At 36.8% G+C, this 10,455-nt stretch overlaps 2 protein-coding genes across 4 annotated transcripts in view; one reads left to right on the forward strand and one right to left on the reverse strand.

Annotated features, from left to right (window-relative positions):
• Positions 1-8,887, forward strand: LOC129886187 (vacuole membrane protein KMS1-like). Of its 3 annotated transcripts, none has more exons than XM_055960764.1 (8): positions 1-214; positions 1,423-1,628; positions 2,512-2,590; positions 3,758-4,054; positions 4,907-5,064; positions 6,251-6,367; positions 7,601-7,777; positions 8,452-8,887. In XM_055960764.1, the coding sequence occupies exons 1-8, from the start codon at positions 151-153 to the stop codon at positions 8,614-8,616; spliced, it is 1,263 nt and encodes a 420-aa protein (XP_055816739.1). In that variant the 5' UTR covers positions 1-150; the 3' UTR covers positions 8,617-8,887. The 3 variants fall into 3 exon arrangements, with proteins under 3 accessions (XP_055816739.1, XP_055816738.1, XP_055816740.1); XM_055960763.1 differs by having other exon boundaries at positions 5-214; positions 2,503-2,590; XM_055960765.1 differs by lacking the exon at positions 1-214 and adding an exon at positions 242-490 and having other exon boundaries at positions 2,503-2,590.
• Positions 8,888-9,502: 615 nt separating this feature from the next.
• The window catches only part of LOC129886189 (F-box protein At1g55000), a 2,907-nt gene continuing 1,954 nt past the window's right edge, over positions 9,503-10,455 (reverse strand). The window contains exon 2 of the mRNA XM_055960766.1: positions 9,503-10,236. Within this exon, the coding sequence (XP_055816741.1) occupies positions 9,862-10,236 (375 nt within the window). The 3' untranslated portion in view covers positions 9,503-9,861. The remainder of the gene's footprint in view (positions 10,237-10,455) is intronic.

Genomic DNA, 10,455 nt, shown 5'->3' on the forward strand with positions numbered 1-10,455 from the left:
CTTTAATCCCGTATTTCGAGGCACATTGATTTCGATTTCAGCCCTTACAAATTGGAATTGACAGTTGATGCTCTTTTTTTATTTTTTATTTTCTCTCTGTGGGTTTCTTTTCTTCTCACTTTTGTTGGTCGCCATAGCAGAGTTTCTTGAATGGGGTCTGTAGAGCAAGAACAACTTCTTGATTCTTCGCTTCATGTTGAAAACTCTGCTTCTGGTTAGTTAATTCTCTGTTTTGGGGTCTATATTTATCTATGTTTTTGTCGGTTTTCTTCAATTTTTGTAAGGGTTCGTGGGCTTGCATTTGCATATATCTGTGTCTTTTGTGATTTTTTATTCTTTAGGGGTTTGAGGGTGCGCAAGTCTCTCTATTATTTGTGGGTTTCGTTCAAAATTTGGCTTTTTTCGTCTGGTTTTTGCTTGTCTCCTTTTGGGTGCATCCATAAAGTAATGTTTGTTACAAAGGTTGTTGATAATGAGAAAAAAAAAGAAGGTAAATTGGTTTGCTGTTATATTAATGGGTCTTTAATGCATTATTTAAGAGCTATCTGGGAATGGGGATAAAAGGAGAAGGGGTGGTCTGGGCCTTAACTTCTTCCACTGCCATCAGATTGGTAGAGATAAAAGGTGAATAATAGTCAGGTGTTTGAAACGGCATAAAGTTTAAGATGTTAATTTGAGTTATATATTTTATTCATGACAACAGAAGAAAATATTAAAGTAAGTTGTAAAGTTAGTTTGATAGAGGAAACATCACTTCAAAGTTTAAATTCTGGATAGTTTAATAAATCAAAAATCTTTAAAGCTGCATAGTAATTGAATGGTTGCAAATGTTTTATGACTTCCCAAAAGGGAAGTGACACATAATTGAGATGGGTGGTTACTTGAGTTTATTGAAAAGAGGAGAATTTTTGGATTTATGGTGTCATAAGCTATTTGAATTTTGAATGTTGTCAAACAGTCTTGTAAAAGGTAATACTTAGTCATGGCATGGATTGTGGATGTATCAATTGTCTAGCCTTTGTAGCTTTAGTTGAAATTTTAACTGATTGGTAGTGCTTTACTTACTTTATATTTCTGGAAATTGATGTGCTTAATCTGGGGGTTGGGTATGAGTCAATCTTAGGAGGTCTATTTTTGAACTTTGGCCAAAATGCCAACCCCTTCAGGGTAACCGAGTGATATCTTGTTCTTCATGTTCAACTTCGTTTGTCTAGTATAATCTGTGAATCTGGGCCTAATGTATTACCAATATATATTAGACCACAACTTGTGAAGCCTGTGTGTAGTGATTTGATAAAGGTTTATCATGTGAAGGTCTATGTAGTCTCTCGTTCATTGCGTAGGATACCCAAAATCAATACATAGTACCAAGATCTAGAATGGTGATTTTAACTTGGAAAAATGATTTACATATTCCATCAGGATTCCTCGACAAACACAATAGGGAGCTGGAGAATCTGAGTCTGACGAATCAGCCACTAAAGACAGTTAAATTCTTCAGTTTAGCTGTTCTAAAGTGTCTTCAACAATTCTCAGTTAACACTATCAAGTGCAGCTGTCTTGTGGTCATACTGCTAGCAGCCGCAGGTGGGATTTTGCTTTTGACATGTGGTAGGGCGTATGAGGAGGTATGTCGTTTATTCTTGTGTTACAATGCGTTTCTTCATAGTGGAAGATATACTATGTGATCTGTAGAGCTTAATTAACACATTTCTAATATCCCATTAGTCTGTCGTGTATACTACTAAATCCGGGGCTCTTGAACTTCTTAATTTTCTTTTTGTTATACTAGCATGAAGTTCTTTAGATAGTTAATCCTTTGAACTAAAATCAGAGGATTTAGGGTATAGCTCAAGTAAGGAGGATTATTTCTCTCCTTTTTTTTAAGGCGAGGTGGAGGAGGTAGCAAGTAATGAAGCATTTTATGTTTCCTTTGTTTGGGCATGATGTATATTCTTAAGAATCGTAACATCTTTCCCCATATCGCATGTTCTTTCAAACTAAATCTACTTACTTAGAAAGTACTTTCTATGTCCATGGAATGATCTTCATCAAGTATTTAATGAATAAGTGAAGAACTGATAACAGCAATTTACAATTGTGCCCTTTCTTAATTAGTTAATCTTTTCTATTTCATTTTTCTTTCCGAACATAACGTCACAGTAATAACTAATAAGACTTTTGTCTTCATTAGTTAACAGCTGCAAATATTCTTAGGCCTTGGCCAGTGAAATTGATATTATTTGTAGATAAAAGTTTTGTCTATCAGCTTACACAAATAAATTTTACTTTCCCAATCCATTGGTCTCTTAAAACTTTGAAAACTTGGGAGTTTGTTGTCCAGTGTTTGAAGGAAAGAAGCTCCAAAAACACAACCATTGATACATTTTATTCCTGCACTGGTGGATTGTCTTCCAATCCTCCTTGCCATGCCTGAGTTTTATGCATGCGCATCTAACCTTCTACTCTTTTATTTTGATTTTATTCCTGCTTTTCTTCAAGACACTGCAGCCTGTTCAGGAGCTTCTCAGCTATCTACGGTTTGGACTCTGGTGGCTAGTTCTTGGTGTAGCTTCATCAATTGGCCTGGGTGAGTGGACATTTGCTCTTGATATAATGTTATACAATTTAAAGACACCTGTTTAGTATATACTTGTAAAAATGTGAAGTCTGTTCAATGGTCTCTGTCAAGTGGGTGATAGGCTGATAACATTGTCTTTAAGTCACAGGTTTCTTCTTTGAGATAGCATTTGTGTTCCAACTTTTAGTAATGTACTACTAAGGTATGGCTGTCACCTATAGTCCTATTTGACCCTTCTTTAACCAATCATGAGATCATCTCTATCAGGAACTATTGTAGGTAATACATATTATTCTCAATTTCTTCAATGCGGTATTTTAGCTGAATCCCATTTGTTTTAATGCACTATTCAGGTATAAATGTCACTGATGGTCCTATTTGACCCTTCCTTAACCAATCATGAGATCATCTCTAGCAGTCACAAACTGTTGTATGTAATACATATTTTTCTCATTTTCCTCACTGTAGCATTTTAGCTGAATTCCTTTTGTGTTTTGTCCAAAGTTAATGAATGACAGGACTTTGGAAAATCATTGGCAACTGGACTTGAGTAGGTTTTGACTTTTGATCACATTTTGAAGCAGTTCCCGCTTTTTGTATTTGTAGAGATAATCCTATTGGTCCTTGGGAGAGATAGTGTTTGAAGTTTGATGTGTTAGTTTGTGTCAAGAGTATTTCTTATGACCATGCTTATGCTATTTACATAGATATCTGGTGAATGTTTTGCATGATAATCAAAATGTTATCAAATTCAGTCATGTGGCAGGACAATCATATTCTAAATATTTGAAGCATAATATTAAGCAAGCATCTTAACTGAATTTACTGGTTGGGTGTTTTCTCAGTTAAAATCATGTTTGGTGCAGAATAAGGATCATTATATTAGAATAATTTTGAGTGAGCTGACTATCCTACTGTACTTGTACTGTCATGCTTCTGGATGAGCTCTCTTTATTAGAGAGATCATATTCGGACTTTTAAGTCATTTCAGTTCTGGTTCCTTAACCTAATCTCTCTCAACAGAATATTACTGGTCTGCCGCTGGTATTTGAAAGTTTTATTGTTCACAGAATTATCTGGAAGTGACTTTGGTGGTAATTACAGTTGCAGTTTATCTTACTCTCACTTATATTTTTGTCATTCCTCACTCATCTTTGTCTCTCTTTGTTCCTAAAGGTTCTGGTCTGCACACTTTCGTCTTGTACTTGGGTCCTCATATTGCTCTATTCACAATAAAATCTGTGAGCTGCGGAAGGGTTGACATAAAAAGTGCTCCATATGATACAATTCAATTAAGAAGTGGTCCTTCATGGCTGGATAAGGACTGTTCTGAATTTGGTCCACCATTATTTTCTCTACCCGGTGCACGGGTACCATTGACCAGCATACTAAACCAGGTTCAGTTGGAAGCTATATTGTGGGGTATTGGAACAGCTCTCGGAGAGCTTCCTCCTTACTTCATCTCTAGAGCTGGTAACAGCATTTCCAATGTGATTTCTTCCTGTGCAGTTGTGCTTTACATCACATTTGATCTTCTGGAATTTTTTTTACTCCAAGTAATTGTATTGCAAGATATTTTTAATAAAAGGTTTTTGCAGGACATTTTTATATATGTAATCTGTTTTTTCATATGTTCTTGGGACGATAAGTCCAATAACAATCTTTTTGGCAATCATATTCATTGTCTCTAGTTATAACCTTTTTCCTATTTCTAAAAAGCGGCTAGAAAGATCTTACTTTCAGGAGCCCTTGGGGGCAAAGCACAGTTACTTCATAGCAAAGGAAAAGAAAGAGAATTGGATGTTCCTCCTTGATCCTTTTTTGTTCTGTTGGGAGATATTTTCAAGTCTGGCTAAGGGCCTGCTGAAAACTTTACAACTTTAGCCCTTTATTAGCCTCTTCCTCATGGAATTACACCAACTGCTGATCATCCATAGCAAAGATAATACTCGAAAAGGGACTACAAGGCATTTTCTTTGAGCAGTATTCTATTTTCAGCCTTTCTCCTTGGAGTCCTTCCTCTAGATCTGAATACCTCTGGGAATGTTATTTCAGCTGAAGGATAGAAAAATAAATTCCTATATTTCCTTATCTAAGCCCACTTATCATCTTTCTTCCATAGCAATAGGACTTTCTTTCTTCAACTTCTGCATTTTTTTCAGTTCTGCAATGTTTCAAGTTATCCACAAAAACTTGTTAAAGTTTTGAAATATAGTTCTAATTATTATCTTATGCATTACTGCTTTATGGTAATGCATTACTGGCGGAGTGACTGGAGTCCTGGTTATGTAGTACTGATGTTTCCCATGCTTTTCAAAATTGCAGCTAGGATATCTGGTAGTGAAGGTGAACTTATGGAAGATTTGGATTCTGCTTCAAAAGAAGATGGTGGAATTATCAGCAACCACTTAAAACAGATAAAAAAGTGGCTTCTTTCTAACAGACAGTACTTGAATTTCTTCACAATTCTGGTTCTTGCTTCGGTAAATCCTCTCTTACTTTTCACATTTTTCTGGGACCGATTTTGTCCTTGTAACAGAGTGTTGTTGACTTGCGTCATCAACTTTAATGATTTTCTTCAAATTACGTCTATTTAATCCCTCCTTTTGATCTCTACATTGCTTTATTTGTCAACCCTCATTAAGGGTTTTCAACATAACCTTATGCAGTTATGCTAGAACAAGACCACTAATCCCTCCCCCCTGGACATAAAAAGAAAAGTGAGAAAGAAGAACCTTTTACTGCTTGACTGCTTCCTCATTTTTATCATTTGGCAAATAGTGAAATATTCTCTATTACAGTCTCTGCTTGCTGCTATATTGCTCCAATTTCATCACAATAAGTACAAACATTTAGATTTGATATATTTTGTTTTCTTCACTTTTCTGATGTTTCCTTTTTCCGTATTTTTGGGGACAATAGCACTTTGGTGCACAATGCCCCTTTTTTAGTTTTGAAGTTAAATTTCTAGTATCTTATGTTTATTCGGATTATTCCAGATCTCAATTGATAGACTGATCATGTAATTACTTGCAATGATCATTTTTCTTCACTTGAGCCGAGGGTCTTTCGGAAACAACCTCTCAACCTCCACGATGTAGTGGTAAGGTCTGCGCATATTTTATCCTCCCCAGACCCCACTTGTGGGATTTCACTGGGTATGTTGTCATTGATCATCACTGATTTAGCATGTCGTAGTCTTCCCTCCCTCCAGAAAAAATAACCAAAGATCTGGAATCTCGGTTGTACAATATTTTTCCTGGTGGGCGGGGATGCACAATTCTGTTCTTGTCGTTTCTAATGTTTGTAAGGATTCACAATTGAGCTCTTGTTCTTTATAACATTTATTTCGTCTTATTATTTATTGATGACCGTGGTGTTCGGGTCAGCTTGTGCGCATCTAGACTAATTCCACGGGATACCTGCCACCTCCACCAGGTAACTCTGTCCACCAAGGCTAGGACAGATGAGAAGAAATCACCTAGTGTTTTTTTGTCTCTACTGAGATTTTGAACTTGAGGCCTAATGGTTCTCAACCCACTTCATTGACCACTAGCCCATCCCCTTGGGATTTCTTTTGATGCATGTTGCATTTGTTGCTGGCACTGCCCATCCATCTTTATGTTTGTGTTGATAACCTATTAAGTGCTCTCTCTGTTTCCTATGAAGGTGCCAAATCCTCTGTTTGACCTTGCTGGTATCATGTGTGGGCAATTTGGTATTCCATTTTGGAAATTCTTTACAGCAACACTGATCGGGAAGGCAATTATTAAGACTCACATACAGGTCTGCATCTACCAAATGTTATCTTTTTTATTTGATAAGTAATATAGAAAGTATTACTGATATAAGTCGGGAAAAAGAAAATGCTCAACAAAAGTACATCCGAAAGAAAGAGATTATTATAGATCGTGTAGGAAGCTATGGAAGATAATCGTGTCTTAGGCCTCTTAACAGATTGTCCTTGTCCACATTGCACCAAAAATAAATCAAAGATATAAAATTGTGTCTAAGATTTACAATATTGTCATTCTTGTTCTAGCCATCAAAAAAATATGAAAAATATTATCATTTCTTATTCTCAAAAGCTCTAGCATTTCTTTCTTTAAAAAGGATCCACCAAACAGCTGCTGCTAGAGTTCCAAACCCCAAGTGAAAGTCATTCCTGTGCCATGTGAGCTGCCAAATGAGCTCACAAATGTTATCATTTGTTGTTAAGCTGTCAATGCTTCCCTGGTTATAAATATTTGAACGCTAGCCAAACATGTTTGCAAACTTCTTTTGGAGGACACTATAAATCATGTAAGTTTGCTTACTATGTTTTAAAGTATAAGGCAGGTGGATATACAGCTACCAGGCTCCCCAGCTCCTGCTTTCTTCTCCCTCATGTTTATTTTCACTTCCCTCTACCAGTGTTTTGCCTGCCTGTTCCTTCAGTCCGTCCTTACTCTTATTTTCCATCCTCATGGCATATGAACCATCAGATACTGCACAATCGCCTATGATTAAATGCAGATTGTTGAGACTCGATACAAACCGTGAAAACACCCTGTCTACAAACTAACATCACTATTATACGCTGTTAATTTGATTGATTTGCACAAACTTTACCTACAAGCATGTGTGAATTATTAGTGCTTTTTGGAGCATCATAGACTAATCACTCTTCGCTTTTGGTGAAGAGCCAAACAAAGAGGATGTCAAAGAACAGAAAAAACAAGCACCCAAGGTTGTGGCCTTCTGGTCAATGAAGTGGTTGAGAACCATGAAGTCTCATATTCATATCCCAACAAAGACAAAAACAATAGGTGATTTCTTCCCATCTGTCCTAGTCTTGATCGACAGAGTTACCTAGTATCTGTTGATGGTGGGAGATGGTAGGTATCCCATGAATTAGTCGAGGCGGAAGAAAGCTGGCTTAAATACCACAGTTATTTAAAAAAATGAACAGAAGTAGCTAGCTTCAATCTCTGTGACATGTTAAATTTTGGTCGTTGATTTGAGAAAGTTACTTTGCAGACAGCATTTATTATTTCAGTTTGCAACAATCAACTGTTGGACTTGATAGAAAATCAATTAGTTTGGGTGCTTGGTCTCATTCCTGGAGTTGCCTCGTTCCTGCCAAGCATCATTTCCAAACTACACATCGCTAGAGAGAAGTACATGGCAGCATCCCCTCCAGTGTCTAGTGTTAAGGTAATACACTTACTCATAAGGAAAGAAAAAAAATGTAGATGTAATGCTCTGATTACTGTTTCATGCATGTTTTTTCCTATGCTAAAGGTAACTTTTGTCCTTTTCCCTTCTGAGCTGGAATGTATTTGGAACTTTACTGTTGCTTTATAGGTGTAGAAGGTTTGGTTCAAAGAAACTTAGCTGTCATCTAGTTGGTATGCATCGAAGTATAGCATAAGCCATGTAACTTGTGAGAAAAAAGAAAAAAAAAAAGCTAAGCTCTATAGTACTATGTTTATGCCAAAACTATTTGTATCATCTGAGGAGAAAAAATTGTCGTTTCACCGTCTGAGAGCCTCTTCAACTTAGCTTACAATAATTAACTTTTATCCAAGTAAAATTACTAATCTTAGCATAAGATTTCTGCTTGATATGTAAACCATTATAATCAGTCTGTTCACACCTATAACTTGTCACCAGAAGATCTCCTTGGCTAATGATCTATGCCACAAATGTGACCTCATATGGTATGTGAACCTTCCATGATCCGTCAACCTCATTGTGTCTGGAGAGCCTGTTTTATACAAGGATGCCAACTGTTATGTGTTGAACAAATATGTAGTTTATGACTGTGCAAGCATACACGAGTCACAACATAATCACTTTAGGAACTAAAAACCTATGCTCTGCTGCAGGCAAAAAAGTGGGACCTTACGCTTGGTTCAGTATGGAACACTGTTATATGGCTCATGCTCTTGAACTTCTCAGCCAAGATTGTTAATACAACTGCCAAGGGCTATCTTAGAGAGCAGCAAGAAAAGGAGCTGGCCGCACTTGAAAATAATCATGCTAGGGAATAACATATTCATAGTAGTTCAGTATGTGCAAGGCTCCAATTTAGTTGCTGGTAGTTGATTAAAAAAATGATCCTTTTAGCTGCTGGTAATAGATTGTGGTGTACGTTTTTGAAGTGCCATAATCTGTTTATTGTATTGGAAGTTCACTGCATGTAAGAGGGAGAGGCTTCTTTTTATGTCCTCATCCCCTACTTCCTTTATACACCAAAAATACATCATGTACTTGAATCATAATTCAATGACGAAAAAAATTCAGTTCGGCAGGATCATCTTATGACTCTGAATAATTAGTCCATCCCTCTCACCTTTTTCCATTCAACACCAGATTTTTATTTGCCACACGACTTGAGCTAGTGACATGCACTTAATCTACAGTTCTACACATTACGTTTGAGCTCTTGCCACTAAATCAAGGCTCTTTTATTTTGTTCGCTAGGAATCAATTTTTTTCGGTGGAAATATCTCTTTAGGTGCTTGTGATATCATCTCAGAATCAGATTGCCGATCGTTGTTTTGCATTACTGTGAGTGACTATATGGTGCACAAAAATTAGTATTGTTTGCAAATTTGCACTGTCTAAATGCAACTAAATGAAAATAAGACCACGGGCTTTCGTTCTGTTTTAAGAATCTATTGATTTCACCTTTCAGTATTGCAATAAATGTTCCCTCACATAGGAAAAACTTGAATGTCTCGTGCAGTTCTTTTGTGAAATGTTAAGCAGTATTGACATCAAAAGAAGTAGTAAGAAAGTGATGTGGTTACATACAAGAGTCATAAGGTGAACGTCTCGTCCAGTTTTTGTTGCGCAGAAGATTTTGACAGACCAATGTTAAATTTCTCCACAATTGCCTGACAAGTTGGTTTATTTAAAACAATTTTACTGAAATTACTGATAATACAAGTTTTCATTCATTTAGGTGTACATTTTACATGAATACAGATGGAATTCAAGAGTCATACAAGCACCAAAACATAATGTATCCAACTATACATTGCATAATGTGAATAAACTACATGCACTTGCTATGCTGACAGCAGTAGCAATTCTAATAGATGGAATTCATTTTCTCCGATCAATTCAATGAATGACCATAATTGAAGCAGACCTACCATTACAGGCAAGCAACCAGATGGGCAATGTGGAAGCAACTCCTTGTGACCTCACATCCTTTGTCACTAGTCTTACCAGGTACTTCCCCACATTCACACATCTTTACCAGGATCAACCCTTTCAACATGTACAAGCTAAGTCAACCCTGCCTCCCTCTCCCACCTCAGATCCTCTGAGAATTGTGAGAAAGCAGATCGGGGGTCACCTTCTGATACTGCAAAGTAATATTGGGCAGTTTCACCGTCAACTTGCATGCTTCTCCTTAGGGAGTCTATCACCCTTTTCTTGCTTCTCTCTGAGGTCAATCTATTTAACATTGTGGTGAGCTTTGGATCAGGGCCACCTTCAAGATACAAAACTGCCACTTCCCTTTTTGCATATATATCCAGCTCTATATAGCAAGTGCTGTTGACAAGGCAGTCTGGATTGCTAATAGGAATGAGCAACCTGTCCCTTGAGTATATACCATGGTCACTCATCATATTGTTCAAGCGCTTTATACCCATGACCTGCCAATTAAAGGAAATTCTTAACAAAGTTGCTTCTTAGAGACGTGAGAAAACCACATCATTTAGCAGCAAAAAATATTAGTTTAAGGAATAAGATCGAATTATAGCTTGTCCACTGAAAATTGAAATAATATCCGAAATAAAGGCCTCTACAATTACTTACAATGCTGCTTCTAGTGCCTGGTAGCTTATCGCCAATCTTATCAATTATGTTTTGAG

Source organism: Solanum dulcamara, chromosome 4 (genome assembly GCF_947179165.1).
Source record: "Solanum dulcamara chromosome 4, daSolDulc1.2, whole genome shotgun sequence".
Classification (NCBI taxonomy): domain Eukaryota; kingdom Viridiplantae; phylum Streptophyta; class Magnoliopsida; order Solanales; family Solanaceae; genus Solanum; species Solanum dulcamara.